Source organism: Ciconia boyciana, chromosome 6 (genome assembly GCF_034638445.1).
Source record: "Ciconia boyciana chromosome 6, ASM3463844v1, whole genome shotgun sequence".
Taxonomy (NCBI): Eukaryota; Metazoa; Chordata; class Aves; order Ciconiiformes; family Ciconiidae; genus Ciconia; species Ciconia boyciana.
Window position 1 is genome coordinate 43,226,761 of NC_132939.1, and position 19,231 is coordinate 43,245,991.

Here is a 19,231-nt window from a genome sequence, read left to right on the forward strand (position 1 = left end):
CGCCGCTGTGCACGCTGGGAGTTGTAGTGTACGGGGCCGCGGCCGGGCCGGGCACGCGGGGTACCGAGTGAGGGGTGTGAGGCCTGCCGCGGCCTCTTCGTGAGCCGCACCAGCTGCTTACCCGGCTGCCGGCTATCCTCCCGATACTTAGGTTTATAAGCTAACGTTTACGTCGGATTTCACGGTAATTACTGCCAGTGGTGTTGCTCTGCCTCTTTGGCAGTGGCGTTACCAAGGGTTTACGATTTACGATTGGGGAAACCAGTTGAACGGAAGTTTGTCACAGGTTGAACGGTATGAGGGAACCAACGTAGGAATCCCGTGCTGGGACTGCCTGAGGGATCAGGATTGGGATTCCTGGCATGAAATTGTCCAGGTGCCTTGAGCTGTGTGTTTGCTAGCATGCAAATGTAAATGACAGGAAAGCATTGAGCAGGTCGTGATGTTGCAGTGTTATTTTTAATTTTTATTTTTAGGAAGCCTTCTGACTCGACTTGGATAAAGGCAGGAAGAAAAAAACCTGTGCTTTTTTGCCTAGCTGCGTCAGAGTTGCCTGTCTGCGTACAACATACTCAGTACTCATCTTTACAGTAACCAAAAAACAGAAACAATAAGCTACAAACCTGCAAAGCACCTTCTCCAGAAAGAAAGATACCCTCATTTTGGATGAATGTTCTCACAGTCTTAAGAGATTGATATTTGTGAAAAAAGATTTTACTATTTTTTGTTTTCATAAGAGGCAGAAAGGACTCATAGAACAAGCATTTTGAAACTGAAGCTTGTACAGCTTGACAGCCCTTGGGCTTTTATAATAAACGTTCCCATGCAAACTGCATTTTCCATTTTATAACTTTGTTAGATACAGTGAGCTAATAGTGAGATAATTTCTTCTTGTAATGGCACTCTTTTCTCAAACTAGTCAACAGAGTTTTCAGGCTTTGCTATGGAAATGTCGTATGTTCTGGCCTGTTTCAAGATGCCAACAACTGTTTGCTGTCTCTTTCAACATCCTCGATAAGGAAAAGGTTAGCTATTTCAGTTTTATGACGTCTTCCAGCACTGCATTACCAGTGGATCACAAAGGAACTGATGTCTTTCCTACCAAGAAAAGGTCTGAAATTGATTATGAAGAAGAAAAAGGATGGAATGAGGAGACTAAAGACGTATCTGAAGGGAAACTCCACTTTTCTTCGTCTGTTGGAGCTCAGAAGAAACAGTTAAGGAGTAAAGTTCTGTCAAGACATAAGTTCAGCAACATACAGCCACCAGAAAAACCTTTGCAGGCTGAGGAATGGAACAGGCTGAGGGAAAGCTTTCAATCACCTGAAATATTTGAAGAAGTGATGTTTAACAATATGGTCAGGTGCAACAGCCCCATCGATGTGGCTAAGTCCTTGCTGACCCATGTGGCGAAGAGTAATGGTGACATTGCATATAATTTGTTGGTCAAATATCTGTCATTGTGTGTCCAACAAGGGCAGACTTCAGAAATTCGTGATGTGTATGATATAATGAAAATCAGATTTAAGACTTTAGAAAGTGGGGCTTACAACCTTGTTATCAGGGGGCTGAGTAATTCAGATCAATGGAGAATGGCCTTGACTCTTTTGGAAGAAGTAAAAAAGATCATGGTTCCCTCACGGACAAACTATGAATCCTGTATCAAAGCAGCCAGCCGTCATCAAGAAATGAACCTTGCACTTGAACTTTACCATGAAATGTTGGCTAAGGATTTGGTCCCAACCTTTGATGTCCAGCAGGCCCTTTTTGACTTCAGCAGGGGTATGAAAGGTGCTGAGTTACAAAAAGAGCTGTTTGGTATCCTCTTATATCTGAGAGAGAACCAAATATACCCTCACAAAACATTTATGCGGAGTATAAAGCTATGGTTTGAAAGGTAAATAATGTTTCAATAGCAAGCTCCAGTTCACGAGGATGGGATTCAGATTATTCCACAGATCAGCTCTGATCTCAAAATCTCATTTTGGTTGTTGTTTCTCCATGAGAGCCACATTGTCATGAAAAGATGCATTTTATTTTTGCTCCCAAATTAGTGTAAAAGTGTAAAATTCTTACTGATTTCACCTTTTCTTGAAAGATTTTACCTGTTAAATATTATTCCTTGGTAGAGAAAGTAGGAAATTGTGATGGGTCATGACTGTCCAAAATATCTGACTTCATCTCTTTCTGGGGTTGGTACGTAAGGAATATTGACAGGTGTGAGGGTTTTTCCTATAATCCCTCAGAGTGCAGAAGTAGTAACTTATTTGAAAATCAGATAGTTTCTCTCTGTAAAGGAAAGAGGGAACAAATTTAGCTTAGGTTAAGTGAAGATTAAATGTTGACTTTGTATAGACTAATAGGAGAGGAATAATCTTAATAGGAGGCTCTTTGTTTTAGCACAGTATTTAGCAGGCCACGCAGTTTGTTTTCATGAGTAGTAATGGTCAGACTCCACAAACTACAGCTAGTTATGCTGTGCATGCACAGTGTGGTTCACCTGAGCCTGCTGCATATTTGTCATGCTGTTGTACGTGAGCCCATCTATGACTTTTTTTTAACTGTTGGCTTTGGTTTATGTAAACTACACAGCCATTTTACAAGTTAGTCTTCCTGGATGGAAAATATGGAATGCACTACCATTATTAGAATGGTTTATACTGCTGTCCCCTAGCTATTTTCTCTCCTGGGAACAGCTTGGGAGCAGACAGAGTAGGCTTCAGTTGAGATGAACTGGTTTAGTGGGTGAAAATCTGTCATGGGGTGCTATTTTCCCAGTGAGTAGAGAAGGACTTATCTGTAGGTGTGCGCTGCGTGCGCAGGAAAGTCGGCATAATAAAAAGTCCTTGGCAAGGAGACTGCAGAGGCAGTCAGTACGTTGAAGAGCTATGTATTGCCTGTATATAGTGGCAAACCAATGCTGCAAGCTGAAGCTAGACAAACTCCTGTTTGTATCTTTAATACTGTGTCTGACTGTTAGAACAATCCATGAAAGATTGTGGTAGACTCATGTTTTAAGATCGATGTTGAGTGTTTCCCTGAAGGAAGTAGTGTTTCAAACATGAAGAAGAAACAAAGTCTGTAATAGAGGGATGGAGCTAGGTGATCAGTTATCCCATCTGGCTGCTTATCTGTGAACCTGTACAAAATGCTCAGTTTTGCCTGTCTGTTCCAATTGCTAGTGCTGAACTTGTTTAGGCTGGTAGTTGAAAATAAATAAGCAGTTTATGTGGAGTTCCCGAAAAGAAACAGAATCTGATAACTTCTAGCACTGTTAGTCTTGCAAAAACGATGCTGATGGGGAGGTAACTTTTGCTGATGAAGGAAACCGATGGTACAGTAAGCACAGAAGTGAGCTCTCTGAGTGTAACTGAATAGATGTTAGTTTTAAAAAATTATTTTTCTGAAGAGCAGACCAGCACTGACTTCCTAGTAGTGAGTAAAACCAGATCCAGTACAGAGATCTGAGTGTGCAACAAAGAATCACAGTAGTTTCTGTTGCCTGTTGTCTTTGTAAGAAAACTAAAGAACTGGTGTGAATCAGCATGAGAAATGGGAAAGGAGGGCAGAAGCAGGACTGTTATTCCAAAGCCCACGGCATGTGTGATTGTGCAGCCTGTGATAAACACAGCAGCAAAGGGAGATGTGTCTGCAGTTGTCATGGGTATTGTCATTGTCATGGGTATTCCCATTCTGTAACCTATTCTGTTTTGGATCTTGTGGGTCAAAAGGAATATTTACACCAGCTTGTAATGGTGTAAAATGATGGCGGCTGTGGTAGTGGTGGCGATGATGATAATGATGTGGAGTCAAAAAGTCTCAATGCAGCATTTGGTATGAGCATATCTTTCTTAATCTCTCAGGATGACATCTGCATAGAAATCTTGATTCCTACTTTCCTATCTGGTTTCTGAGGTGCTTCTGAGGGCAGCAACTTAAAAATTGTCAGTGCAGCCTGGTTATTTGTATGGTTCTTAATATTTGGGGACAACATAAACTGGGGAGGTTGATGGTGTTAGTTCTCTGAATGTTGTTAAATGCTGGTTCTTTATATAATATTTTCAGGCGTTGCTAAATTATATATGAGTCTTTGTATGATTTCTTTGCAGGGTAGATGATTGATTGGTCTTTTATTTCAGAATGTTGACCAAAATAGAATTATTCTTTATCTGTAATTCAGGTATTGTTAAATAAGAGTCTAATGTTTTTATTTATCTTTCCCTGTGTACATATTAGTATACCAGGAGGGAACTGGAGAGGACACCTGACCAGCATTAAAGACAGGTAAATACAACATTTTATTTAAAAGTGGGGTGTTGTCTTTGATTATTCTATCTTGAACTCTTCTTTCATAACTATAAAAAATAGCTTTCCTTATATAAGAAAATATTTTAATCCTTGAGAATATGAACCTTGCTGTGTATATACGATTTCCCAAACTCCAGTTTCCAACTCATTCTTGTGCATTAAGCAAGACCCAACATGCACAGTTGGAAAGGAGTTACACTAAGCAGAACAAGACAGAAAAACACAGAGAAAAATAAGAGCTGCCGTTTTACTGGGTGGCTTATTTGTTTACTGTTTAGGAATTAAAGACTTACTTTTTTGGTTGGCTTTATAATACCATTGTTTAACAGGATATTTAACAGAGCAGCTTTGGTGTGTAGATGGATGTCTTCTTGAAAACTGATACTATTCACACACAGTTAATTTGTACAGATGGAAGGGTTCTGCCTTCCCACCTGATTTTCAGTGAAGACAAAATGATTCTTATGTTAGGTTTTCACAGAGATATCTTGGATACATGTTTCTATTACAGCACAGTTTTCTTAATGTCTGTAAATTCCTATTTTAAATGTTATTCTGTTGGAAACCTAGTCCTGTGTTTTTGTAAAAATTTGTCAACTATAAATGTATTAATTATAAGAATGTCTCCAATGGATTATGGGTTTTTTGGGTGTTTATAAAAAGTTTATAAACTTTTATAGTTTATAAAGTTTATAAAAACTTTTTAAACAGGCCAGAAAAGTTTATTAAAAAAAAGTTTATAAAAAAAAAAAGTTAAAAAAAAAAGTTTATAAAAAAGTTTATTTTTTAAACAGGCCAGAAAAGTTTATAAAAAGACACTGTGTTGCATACTCTGAAGTAAAAGCACATGTAGAGTCTGCTGCTTTTGAAGCCCATGAAAGAACAGCATAACTCACTGTCCTAAGACTAGGGGTTGTTCACTGTAAGATGGATTATTATTATGTATGAGTATGTGTTACTATACTGTATTATGATAATTCACCAAATTCTAGACAACCTTTGTCAGTCTTTAGAGTTTTAAAATTCTAAAGTTGATTGCCTTGGTTAAGAGGTAGCTTGTTATCTTACTGTCTGTAAACTCTGTTACAGACTTTGAGAGCCAAACTAACTCATATCACCTCACATTTTATCATGGATTAACAATCTGTGAACAAAGTGGTGACAAGGTGCTTTATTGTAGTTATTTTGTGATAACTGTATGAACACTTTTTATTTTGAAATAAACAAGTTTGAGGTAGCCTACTTGGATAAGTGTTTGAGTAAAATTAAAATGGTTTCAAGAAAAGAAAAAGAATGTAAGAGTTATATTGTATTTAAATTAAATGGCTTCTGACAGAAAAGATCCTTAAGATTTAAGAAAGCAAAAAAAAAAAAGGTGTGTTGGTTTTGTTGGCTTTTTTGTGGAGGTTTTTTTGGTCCTAATCATGAAGGACAAAGCCCTTAAGGTATCGTTGAAACGCATGTGGTGATTGTTATTAGACTCATCTCTGCAGTCAGCATAACTGATGTCTTAAAATATGAGTCTTAAGTTAAAAAATCCAGAAGAACTATTTTTTCCTAAACTGAGTTTGACAATTTAATAGGCTTATTCATAGGTTATTCTGATTTTGTATAAATACTGTCAGTTTTATCTAAGATGCTCATATCCAGGTTATTTTCTTCTTCCTCTAGCACTGAGCTCCTAGTTTCTTTGAACTGTGATAGTCAGAAGCTTGAACCTCCTGCAAACAAACCTTGAAGTTTGCTGACCATTTTTCTTTGAGAGTTACAAGAACTTCAGATTTCCAAGGTCAGCTATAGAAAGCTGCAGCTCAAGTTTTTTGAGCCTGCATTCAAATCACTGTAGCATGTCTGACTTTATGCTTGATACATAGGTGCCATCATACTCCAAATCAATGTCAAAAAAAGTAGTTCCTCAAAAAAGTAGTTAAATGGTCAGTTAGCTGTAAGGACAGCTATATATCCTACAGAGGTGAAAGCCTTCTGTGTAGGAATTTCTTGGCATGAAATCCTAAAATGATCAATGAGAAGTTACAAAAATTGCAAGGTAATTTTAAAGGTATGGTTGTAGAAAAGCACCAGTTAGACTAAGGGTCCAGTCTTGCAAGATGCTGAGTGTTTCTTGTGCCTGTTTTGCCTCTGCTCACTTTGGGAGTCCATATTGAGAATTCAGAAGAAGAAACTGGCTTCCAGGAGCGTTGGTGGTCGATAGGCGATTGGGGTGGGTTGATTTGTTGGGGTATGGGGAGTTGTTTTTTCCAAGTAATCTGAAAGTGGTAGTTGCAGAAGGATCCAAGTTAACTATGGGACAGGTCCTTGAACTTTAGGCGTAATGATTTTTAAATAGTCTCATAACAGTTCATTAGGCCTTTCTTATCAGTTGCCAAACTGTGAAGTTCCTTAATGCAATTAGGTGTATTTAATGGTAACTTTACATATGAGCAGCCAGTCTCACTGCTTATACTAGTATGTGGACTAAGCCTGCAGCGGCCACAGTGGGTTGAGCAGCTGGAGTGTATTGTTTGTATGCAGCAGTGAATGTCCATTGTTGGGATTCCATGCGTAACTCTTTTTGATTCAGTAACTGCACTGTCAGCATTGCAATTAATGCAGTCTTGGCTTATGGTATGTGCATTATTGTATGCTCTGTTGGGAGAATTTAACATTTCTGATTGCCATGGTTTTAGAAAACAACAATGACTTAGCTTTGGCATCTCTAGGATATCTCTCTGGAGACAGCCGGAGAGAATAACTCATTCAATTTTAACACTTAAAGCTCAAATCCTATGATTCAGTTCTGAGGTTGTGCTTGCGAAAATAAGATATTTGAATGGATTTAGAGAAAAATGGTTACTCCTTCTGTTCAAACTATGCCCAGCTGGGTGAATATAGGTTTCTGAACAAAGCATGATAGAAAGGAAAAATGTGAAATATCAACAACATATCCTGCATATAAGAGAAGCTTAAGTGGGAGGAAGTGGCATTGTTCGTCAGTCAGGAAGAACCAAAGACCCCTTCAGACTAAGCGTCATTTTACTGCCTGCTGGAGAAGCTACTAGATTCTACTTATTTTCTTGGTACCGTGGCTGGAGTGTCCAATCTGGTGATGAAGATGCAAGCTGGATCTCACGTCTAATGTTCTTGGCAGAAGTGCTTGAGAACAGACGTGACTGACTGTGAATTTCCTTGGTGTATGTTAATGTCCTATCTGACTGTTTCTTTTTCCTTTTTCATGTAGTTATTGAAGAGTTAAGCTTGGAAAAATTTCTAGGTTTAACCCACAATCAAAGATGCAAGTCAAGAAGTGTACCCATGAAGTCTATGTATATTTGCAGCTCATTGGTTTGTTTTTAGAAAGTGTATCTGCAAAACTTTCAGATACGTTTTTTAGGAAAAAAGAAAAGGTTAATGTAGTTCACAATTCAAGCACAGAGATGCAGGTTGTTTTATCTCAGTCCTCCACTGTTACCCCACCTTACATGCTGGTTTTGTGGTGGGCCCAGAAGTTCATGGTAATGATACATGACATACATTTTTGACCTGTGTATGGAGTTGTGCATTGTGTTGATTCTGTGTTTAGTTTATAGGGGCTAATGGGAGAGACAACTAGGAAAGAAAAGAATGAACAAATGGGACATGGAAGCGATGACAGTTCCAGTTTGATTTCCTTCATACTACATGTTAGGGCAGAGGTGGTGATTGTGAGACATGAAATAACAGAAAAGGCTAGATATTAAAAAAGATGTTTGTTATTTCTCTCAAGGTATAGTTCTGGGGGATCATACAAAAATCCAGAGGTGGCCACAGAAGTTACACTTGTCTTCGGTTGCATCTTGGAATTATGCGTGTACTGTGCCAGCAGGCTGTAGGAACGAAAACCCGACTCATAGCAATGGACATGATTCTCTTGGTTGTGGTTTGTTTTGATGGCCTTTCCCAGTCCTGGGGAGTTTTTGCAGCACTAGGTTGGTTAGAAAAATAGTTGGGCCTCTTGGCTGGCATGGATCTGTGTGTTCTCTGTAGCGTTGCCTCACTCGTGCTGTTCTGGAAAATTTTTCAGGATCTGCTATGACATACCAGCACTCTTCTTGAGGAAACGAAAGAGTTTGAGGTCTGTTTTTTCACATCCCCTATTGTTCTGTCTGTAATCTTTTCTTTTATGATGGATTTTCAGTCTCTTTGGTCTTTTAGTATTAAAAACATGCATGAACACATCAGTGGAGAATTCTTGTCTGTCTCAGAGACAAAACAACATATGATTTGGGATTTGCAGAACCACAATTGTTACCACAGCTGCTGGCCCTGCAACGGGGAAACTAAGAGTACAGAGAAGTGGACGATGTGGATGACAAAGGAAACTGTCCTGGTGCTGCATGCAATCATACAATCACTGACACAGCTGTGCATGATGGAGTGGTGTTTCTGGCTCTGGGAAACGAACACTAGATGATGCCATTGGTTGACTGTAGCTGCAGAGCTTTTTCCTCTGCAGAAGTGTATGTTCCTAGATCCATGTGATGATATTTAGCCCGTGCTACAGAGCAGGAACGAAAGTTCCTTAGCAATAAAGAAACGAGCAGTGCTTAGTCACCAGGAGATAGCAATGTAAAGCTGCTTTCTGCTTGGGTGCAGTCAGCCTGGTATTAGAAAATCTCTGGTGGAATTGGGCATCGTACAGACACGCAGTGCAAGTGTGACTTAGTATTGCTGAGGGCTTTCAAAGCAAACAGTATTTCTGTTTCCGTCACGTTCTGCTCTCGGTCTGTTCCCTTTGACCACCTTGGAGAGATCTGACCAAACAGTCTTAGCCTAGGAATAAGGGGAAGTCCAGTATCAAAAGACAAGTGGCACAAAGAAGGCAGTCTTGCTTGTTATTTGCTTTTGCAACCATACAGCAGATTTATGTTACCCTTTCTTTCTTTCTTTCTTTTTTTTTTCCTTTTGGGTGGGGGTGTTCCTACACCTGTGACAGGTTTGGTTATTCCAAAACTTGATAAACCGGGCACAGGTAGCTTAGCTTTTTTGTAGGAGCAGTCAGTGGCACAATAGTGGAGCATTTCACTGGTGCATTTTCTTGATGTAACACTTTGGAATGGATTTATAGCTAGACCGAGGCTCTGTGGCCTGCCTGCTAGCTTCAACTAGTATGCCTACAGCTACTTCATATGTTCTGGCCAGGCCAGTGCAAGTGCATCACCTTCCCACATTGAGAGCTGGGCTGTATGTATCCATGGTGACTCTCCTGTGTAGCAGGGAAACTTCCAAATATTAGAGATGTGGAAATTTGTGGTAATGCTGGGAATTGAACTCTGATCTCTCAAGGCCTAAATAAATGCTGGTGAATATTTAAATACTTTTCTTTTTTCCCATGCTCTCATGCAGAGTTTTAGTCCTAAATCCTCAACCATCTCTAGAGTTAAATCTTTGATCCTGATTGCACTAAATCACATAAAAATATTTCTAATGACTTTAGTAGATTTTGGATGCATCCCAGAAAGAGTACAACTAATTTTCTGATGATTGTACTGTGTTGGAGTTCTTGTAAAGAATTGTGCTCATACGCAGACACTCAATAAGTTAGTAAAATTTAAGGTATTTCTTATTTAAAAGCCTTTATCCTTTTATTTTCTTGTTTCACTATTATTACAGTGGACAGTGCCCAGTTTGCAACCATCAGCTGGAGGATAGTGACCTCACCGAAGAGGAGTACAATAACCTCAGCGAAAGAATAATAAGGGACGTGATACACGGAACTGACACTTTTAGAAAGACAAGCCCGCAGGTAGGTCTTGCACACTGTCAGGTTCATTGTCTAGGAGGGTAATATACAATTAATGTTCAAATACTTAAAAAAAAAAAAAAGATTTGTGGTGTTTTCATTGCTTTAAACATTAATAGGCCGTTAGATACTTCAGTATCCTATGTACCTTTTTCAGTTGTGTTTATAAAATGGGTCTAAGTCTTGACCTCTTTCATATTGTCTTTGTTCTTACATTTTCAGTCAGCTGTTAATGGATACTGAAATAATTTAAATTTAAATTTTTTTTACATTAAAAAATTTTAAAGGTATGGAAATCTTTTAATCTTTCAAAGGCTAAACTTTAAATATGGAATAAAACCCAGTAACTAGAACAAAATAAGACATCTAGTATTTTGAGCTTGCAAAAAAGTAGAAGTCCTAGTGTTTCTTCGGTTCAGTATCATATCTGAAGCTTACATTTATGTGCTGAATATTTGATTTTTCAGTTGGGCAGCTGTTTCCCAGAAACAATAAAGAACCAATTATCACTTTGCTCAGTCAGCTTTCACAACCCACCAACCAACCGACCACCCCTCAATTTTAAAGATACGCTTTCATATTTATAATTACAGTATACATCAGGAGCATCAGGCTTTTCAAAGGCCACTGTAGACGTACGCGAGGGCATAGTTTGCAGACGCTACAGCCGCTCTAGTTCCCGCTCCTGTTGTGCGGGGATCAGCGGTAGCCGTGAGCAATGAAGCTGGGCTCCGCTAGGTGGCGCCCACGCCACATCTCGGGGGCTCTTGCTTTACCTGCGTGAGTGTGGATGCCCTGCGTGAGTGTGGATGCCCTGCGGAGGGCGATGCCCTGCGGAGGGCGATGCCCTAGGGACGATGTCGTGTGGATGTCGTTTTGCTGCCCCTGGCACCAGTTCGGGAAGTATGGAGGAGGATACCAGGTTTAATTCTTCAGGCTTTCTGCGGACACAGACCTTGCGCATCTGTAACAGTTATAGAAACTTGAAACAGTTAGTGTTGGGGTGCTTGTAGTTGTCGTGGTTTAACCCCAGTCGGCAACTAAGCACCACGCAGCTGCTTGCTTATCCTCCCCCCTCCTAGGAGGATGGGGGAGAGAATCAGAAAAGCACAAGTAAGAAAACTCATGGGCTGAGATAAGAACAGTTTAATAATTGCAATAAAAGAATAATAATAATAATATTGTAATGAAAAGGGAAATAACGAGAGAGAGAGGGGAACAAAACCCAGGGAAAACAAGAACTAAGTGATGCAACCAATTACCACTCACTGACTGACGTCCAGCCAGTCCCCGAGCAGTGATCACTGCCCCCTGGCCAACTCCCCCGGGTTTATATACTGAGCATGATGTCATATGGTATGGAATAGCCCTTTGGCCAGTTTGGATCAACTATCTTGGCTGTGCCCCCCTCCCAGCTTCTTGTGCACCTGGCAGAGCATGGGAAGCTGAAAAGTCCTTGACCAGTGTAAATATTACTTAGCGACAACTAAAACATCAGTGTGTTATCAACATTATTCTCATACTAAATCCAAAACACAGCACTATACCAGCTACTAGGAAGAAAATTAACTCTATCTCAGCCAAAACCAGGACAGTAGTATATGCAGCCTATTGTTCAGACATCTAATTTTCACACAGGTTTGCTCCTCGGTTCAGGACTTTTAGCTGATCTAGCTGTGAATTGTACAGGGGAGTAAAATTATCCTTAAAAAGGTAGCAATTTTAAGTATTTAATGGGTACTGGTGTTTGATAACATTATAAGATTAACAAAAGGATGTGTTTTATTGCACACCGTATAACTAACTCTATCTGTTCTCTACAAGCCTTTGTGAAAATGATGGTTGAGGTTGGTTTATTAAAGAAAGCAACAACAACAAAACTTTTAATTCCTTAACCAGTTAACTGTCTAGTCTGTGAAGTTTCATTTCTGTTCCCTGTGGTGACTGCTGTCTTGAAAATTTCAAATTTGTCAAGTATGCAGCACTAGATTAGCAGTACCAGTTGAAGGTGGGGAGATTTGGGAAGGGAGTTCTGGGTAACATTGACACCCAAGCTGAGCAGTAGTGGAAATGACATTCCCCCTGTTTGAGAACCTGATTGATCAAATGAATGCGATCTAATGAAACAAAGACTCTCTACGCTATTTTAAGTTTTGATGTCAGTAGATTTTGTTAGTCCATGTGATAGCTGAAATTCTGTCATTTGCCACTCTGGGGCCACCCACTTGCTAGTTCCAAGTTGACCTTGTTCCAGTTCCCTATTAGCAGGTGGTCGCCAGGAGGCTGAATGGAGATGAACTCAGTGTGTTTACTGTTGGCTGTGCAGCTTAAAGTCTGCTCCCTCAGTGAATTTTGAGCATGGATATGGAGGTAGAGGCAAAACAGTGTTGTGATGTGTCAGAGGTTTCCAGAAATAAATTTGGGACTTTTTAGTTGCCTTTGTGCTGTGAAAGCAGACGTGGTGATGAAAATATGCTGCCCATTTTAGGTATGCCAGACTGTGTGACTTCTCCTGCAGCCAGGGTTTTCCAGAGGGGAAGCTAGGTGAAGAGGCTGAAAATAGGATGTAAGCAAGTATATCTGAGAGGGGGGTTTCCATTTTCCAGTCACTCATTTTTTTGTAGTAGCCGCAATTCAAATAGAAAACGTTTTAGCTTTCTATTCCTTCTTTTCTCCTAACTAGTTTTCTTTAGTGCATCTGTGTTTCTTGCAATGAAATGATTGTTCAGGGAAACAGTTTGAGTTGCTTTGAGCTCTAAACATTTTTTTTTTTTCCGAACAGTGTTTCAAATTGAATGTGTAATGCATTTGGAATCTTTTCTTTTTTTCACTGAAGAATAGTCTTTTGTCTTAGTTCTGCAACAGCATCATTGCTTTATTTGATTTTTTTTCTCTCACTTAAGAATAAATGCGATCAGAGTAGAAAACTAGGAGCAAAGATTTGGTTTGTTGAGGATCCCCCAAAAGTAGTCTGTTGTGCTGTGATTAAAAAAAATCTTTTTTGTAATTAGTTTTAGGGAAGAAAATCAAATAACTTAGGTTTGTACATCAGAATGGTACTGAACACTATTTACAAATACGTTGAAAAGATGGCTTGCATGAACTGTAAAACTGATTATCCATGATAAGGAAATACCTGTTACACGTTAAAATAGACATCAATTCAGGTCTTTATGCACAACTACTGAAAGGCCTGTTAGGGTGTCATATGATGATCTAATACAGTGAGCTGCAACCTTGCAGGCTGCCGTACAAATTAAACAATTCTAACAAGACTGTCACCTTTTGTACCAATGTCTGTCTATATGATGTTTTCAGTCGGATGCCTGTTTACTCTGGCTGCATTTAATTGGGAGCTATGCCACTGAGCCTGAGATGATATAATTGGTATACTGAGAGGCAGAATCAACTTTTGCTGTGACAACTTTCATGTCGCAGCTGCTTCCAGGCGTTTCTCTCAAATACACAAATGCAGTAATTTCATTCCCTTTGTGGCTACTTTACATCCCTGATAAGCCTGAAAGGACTGTTGTGCAGGGGAAGGAAGCACACGGGAGATGTGTATGTGCTGTCAGGAAGGCAGGAAGAGATGGGTTTGTGGGCATGTAAAGACCCCACACTAGATCTGTGCTAAGTGTGTAAAGGGGTTTTACATATTCTTCTAGAATATAAGAGACTGGAGGGGGAAGAGGAAGTGACCCATTCATCTCAGTGTTATTTTTGCAACTGAATGAGGTCGTGCTGTTTCCAAGGAGCGTTGAAAATAAAGCTCTATCTCTTACTTTTAGATTGATGCCTTTTCTTTTCTATAAAGCTTTGTTTCTCCTTCCACATGTGCATGTTTCCCATCTCCGTGATTTGCCCCAAAGCCCTGTGTGGTATATGTCAGTCCTGTTCTGAATGGAATAGTTTGTTACTTCCAAAAACCCTGTGTACTCCAAACTCTAAGAAAACTGTGTCTGACACAGTCTGCCCTAACTCCATCTGGCAGAGTCTTCACTCCCAACTTCCAGTGTGATCTTCTCATTCTTCTACCTGCTTTATTGACTCTCAACTTGTGGTCAAAGTCAGCTAAGTTGCCTGCACGTGAGCTGTTTCCAAGGTGACCTACCCTTACCTGCCCTGAGATGTCTGGGTGATTATGGCTGTCCATCTTGCACCTGGATGTCACGGCTTCTTTGCCTGAACTCAGGGAGAAAGAGAAGGCTAGTTAATTCAGTTAGGCCTGCTGTGTCTCCTGAGAAGATCAGGGGCTGAAGAGGAGAAAACCCCTTCCCAGCAAACAGCTGATACTGTGTGCACAGTGTGTGCCAAAGCCCAGGCTACGTGTGCTGTTTACCTCCTTTACCTCTATTCACATATATGTGAATGTGTGCCATTTACCTCCTCCCTGTCACTGCCAGGGAGCAAAGAACTTTCTGAGTGGAGGAAACATGTAAGGAAGGAGAAGGCTGGGTGGAATTTCTCCCGTGGGTTCATGTGCCCCCTTCCCTCACAGATATGTGCCACATTGCAGCAAAGGGATCAGACTCCCAGTTAAGTGTTTGTCCTCTACAGTAGGGGTGCAAAAATTTGGCATGTTGCTGAATGCTGCAAAGCCCCTTGCACTGGGATGGGGGCTGTTTTGGGCAGGAACAGTTCCTGTGGTTTCTTCTCAGGTGGGAATGACTGAAAGTCCTCTTGTCAGTTCTGTGGCAGAGTGGGTCACTTTGCTAGGGTTCAGTTTAAAATGACAACACTTGGATTCAGAGCTAGCTTCTGCAAGAACCGTGCTGGCAGGATGAAAATCCTGCCGGTGCCAGCATGGGTTGAAAGCTTTCTTTTAGTTCTGGAGAGGGATATAGGGGTGGTGAGCTGTAGTTAGGGTTAGGATTAGGGCTAAGCCTAGCCTTCAAGATGGTAGAGATTTCTGAGCTTGCTTCCCCCCCCTTCTTTTTTTCTTTCCCTTCTCCCCCTGCCCCCCTTTTCTCTCTTCTAGGAGGCCCAAGAGTAGGATGAATGCTGAGGTTGGCTTAGATGAGCAAGTTATGACTAATTTTTGCATGGGTATGAGTTACTGGCTTGTAGGTAAGCTGGGGTTTCAGGATGGCAAGGATGGGAGAACCTGTTATTGCTGAATCTAGAAAGTCCTGAAAGTGTGATGTTTGGAGATTAGTGTTTTGGACAGCAGGTGCTGGAGAACTTGAGTTATTGTTGTGATTTTACAAGTTTATTCAGATTGAGAGAGCTAATGCCAGTGGAGGTGAAGGGCTTATTGGTAGCCTTTTGGGTACATGTTGGTGTTGGGCTATGGATAAGACTAGGTAGGTATTTGGGACTTAAAATAATTGAAGCACTCGCTTAATATGACTGTGGTTAGGCCAGAGCATTAAATGAGAGGTGGCATCAGTAAGGACAAATGTGTTATCTAGTCTGCAACAACACTGATCAAAAAACTTGCTTATAGCTGCTGTTTGATTATAGGATGGCCAGTGCTGAACAGTTTAATTCTACAGGTTTTGCAGAATAGCAGATTGATGACTAAATCTATTGTTGGCTTGTGGCTAATTTTTGGTTATGGGAAGGATACGGTCATTAGCTTGTAGATAAGGATAGGGTTAGCATTGCAGTTAGAATTCAATACACTGATATCAAGCCTGAAGACTCCTGGATCATGAAGATGTGGAGTCATAGGTCTAGGGAAACCTACAAAGATGAGACAACATTTGCGGATAGGGTTGAATAGCTTTTTTTTTCTTTTTTTCCCCCAGATCTCTGCTAAATATGGGCCACTGGACTCAGTCAGTATAGGGTTAGTATTCAGTAGGGCAGAATGCTGCATTGCCTTAACAGCCAGGTTTGCTGCTAGATCTTGTAACATCCACAAGGACAGAGGAGAGCTTGTCTGAGTGGGGCTCAGGATTAGCTGTGGGTTTGTTTCAGTTGCAGTGTTTTGGCTAGAACTAGAGTTAGTTTGGGGGTTAGAGAGAACACTAGCCTCAGAGCTTGATCCACTAGTCAATCTTGTAGCACAGAATAAAGACAGGTAATGGTTTATGGCAGGTGTTGAGACAATTGCAGTAGTAGAGTGCTCAGTCTGAGAGCACTGCAGCCCAAGCTGCAGCCTTTATCCTGCTTACTTTCTGTCCTCATGCCTCCATTTAATTCAGGGTGGATGTTACGCTCTTCTTGTGTAGGATCTGCTGGAGGGGAGGGAACTTCTGGGAGGAAGGAGAAGGAGGGGAAGAAGGGAGACCAAATGGGAAATGGGTGGTGAGAGACAAAGGCAGGTGGAATTTTTCTAAAGTTTCTCTTGCACCTTCCCTTACCCCAGAGGCTCCTGATACTGGAAGCAAACAGAAGTACAGAGTCTTGGCAGGAGGATGAAAGACTTAGCTGCTTCCTTAGTAGCAAGAAATAGTTCTAGATGAAAACATTATAAATTCGGCACATATTTCTTTCCTTCAATTACCTCAGCATTAGAGAATCTCTCTTGGGGTGGGTCAGATCTTCTGGGGTGGTCCACAGGCCTCCTTTTCTTAATTCATATAGCAAGGAGTGAGTTGGGATTTTGTTCAGGTCACTTGGTCTCCTTTGCCATCAAATGGTTATGCAGCAAAATTAGACCACCCTGCAACACAAGAATGCACCTTTCTTCCAATCCACTGTCTAAACCTGTTTCATTGTCCTCCACAGCCTTTTTAAACTACTACTTTGTCACCTCTTTATTTGGAAATTCTCCTAACATGATACATTCTTCATATTCCAGTTAGTGCAATCAAGCAAGAAAAATCTGGTTCTAATTTTTTGGTTTTTGTTTTTTTTGAACACCCGTTGCTTGGTTAAAACACAGTTGCTAACCTTGTTTCCACTGTATATCATCTTCAGATCTTGCTAAGCAAAATACAGACGTGGTTTGCTGATGCAGTGATTTTTCTCAGATCTGTATCTTCCTTACATTAGCTGGAACGTATAAGAAGAAATAGAGAGAAATAGAAGAAATTGAAGAATTTCACCAAGGTTTAAGAATGGCATACCTTGATAAAGTATTTCTTTTTTCCTGTTCATTAGCTGATCACAGAGGCAGACAGGACCATAAGCATGAAATCAGAAGAGTAACTTTTAACTAAAGAATTAAACTGATATGAATTATCTGAGTAGCTGATTTTTAAGGAGATTATCAGGAACCTCTTGGACACACAGTCCTTCACTTGCAGCTCATGCATTCCACCAAGTAGGATCTTGAGACATGTTTACATAATGCAGACTGCATACACTACCATCCTTTTTTTAAGTGTTCACTGTCTCTGAATATTGCTAAGTTCTGTGATAATAGTTCTAAAGTAAAATTAGTGTGAGCACATGTTGATTTAAGACACTTTGAAATGTTACCTCTTGAAACTTAAGCATTATTGAATGGCCCTTTACTATTTGGTCCTTTGGTCGGTTACCAAAGGTCCTTCTAAGTTGAGGACCTGGTCTCCAGCTGCAATCAAAGACAGATTCTTCTGATGCTGCAGAGGCCTATGTGGAATTGTCTAATATAGGGCTTTATTATAATTTATGATAATTAGAATAGCTTAACAGGTTTTAATAATTTCATGTTATCTATCCAATGCCTTATCTTTTAGGATTTGATTAGATTTGTTTTCGAACATCAGCAATTTGAGCAGATGTTTTCATTACACTATAACAATAATTTAAGTTGATAGAGTTCCTCCAGAAATCTGTAAAATATAAGTGCACTTTCTTCCTATATTATGCATTGTTTCATCTTTCTGATGCTCAATTTAATTTGGTTTTGTACTTGTCATTGGTTTGGCTTCTTCTGTGCCGTCCCCTTTCCTAAATATCTGTAATATATTTCATATATATGGGAATTAGTACAGAATTTTGAAAGATGCTCCTAGTTTTTTAGCATAACCCTTTGTTTTTTCTTTTCTGCCTTTTTTAAATGCTGTAACTAGTTTAGTGTTTTAGTAGCTTGTAATGAAGTCTTGTGTCAGGTTTTTTGAAAATCTAATTAATGCCAGCTGGTTCTATTTCACCTACATTTTCATTGACACAAGGAAGGAATTTTTAGAGATACTCTTTTGCAAAAGGTGTGCACGTTAAACTCTACCAGATCATATTATTCCAGTGGGTTTGCACAATTTTTAGTGATCGGTTCAACCATATTACAACGTACAGATGCTGAGTGCATAGATGTATAATTATCTGGATTGTTTCTAGAAATATTAAAATAGGGATAGAACATGTGGGGCCATTCAGTCCCCCAGAACAGTTGCTGTTTCTCTTGAGATTGCAAATATTAGTTAGCATAAGCATTTGGTGGCAGTGTGATTTTTAAACTAGCATTAACTAGCCTTACCACACTGCCAGCTGTTCATTCCTGCCCCCTTTGGCCCCTGCAAGTGTGCCAGGAAACAAGTGAGCACAGCCCCGTGGTAAGCAGGGCACAAACCTAGATGACAAAATAATGTTTTGTTTTCTTGTGGGTGTTTTTTCAGCTAGATCAGTTCCTTGTTCAGATTTGCTTCAAACATTTGTACCAGCATAGCAGAGAAAGCAGCATGGAGGTACAGCCAGCTGTCTGACATTGATGTAGCATTTTTCCACATGGATATTATGGACTGTCTGTAGTTAAGTGCTAGTCTGCCTCACTTACTTGGGATGCTGTCTTTTCTATGAACTTCATGATGCATTGCTTTTGTGTTATTCCACTGTCTTTCTGTCATGCCCATTACATTGTATTTAAGCATTCAAGTAAATCTTTTCCTGGTTTAGCATTCTGTTAGGTGGTTTTGCCCTAAGATGAAAAGGTTTCAAAATAGTGTTTTTAATTTTGAAAGCACTGTGAATTCAAAATATTTCTGCCTTTGCAAGGTTTTTTTGTTTGTTTGTTTTAAAAGAAACCTTGGTATGGTCCCTTTCTATACTCTTGTACTTACGATGGCAGCCTTGCAAAGGTGAGGGCATTTTTCCACTGAGGACAGCAGCACAAACTGCTTGTTCCTCCCTCCGTGTTAAGTGTGCTCAGGAAGGACGTTTCAGAAGTGCGCTGCCTGGATTGTTGAGGTCCAAGTTTTGCCTTGGCCTTGTGACTGACCCTCTGCTGTCTGATGTAGGCAGGCAGGAACAAGTCCCATGACAACACTGCCTGCT

At 40.1% G+C, this 19,231-nt stretch overlaps 1 protein-coding gene across 6 annotated transcripts in view; it reads left to right on the forward strand.

The window, feature by feature from the left end:
- The window catches only part of PRORP (protein only RNase P catalytic subunit), a 54,944-nt gene that overhangs the window by 344 nt on the left and 35,369 nt on the right, over positions 1–19,231 (forward strand). For 3 of the 6 annotated variants that reach the window (XM_072864301.1, XM_072864299.1, XM_072864298.1), the window contains exons 2-4: positions 477–1,897; positions 4,237–4,284; positions 9,958–10,090. In XM_072864301.1, coding sequence (XP_072720402.1) covers positions 897–1,897; positions 4,237–4,284; positions 9,958–10,090 — 1,182 coding nt within the window. In that variant the 5' untranslated portion in view covers positions 477–896. Of the gene's footprint in view, positions 1–47; positions 185–355; positions 377–476; positions 1,898–4,236; positions 4,285–9,957; positions 10,091–19,231 lie in introns of those variants that run through there. The other 3 variants (XM_072864302.1, XM_072864304.1, XM_072864303.1) reach the window with 3 other exon arrangements.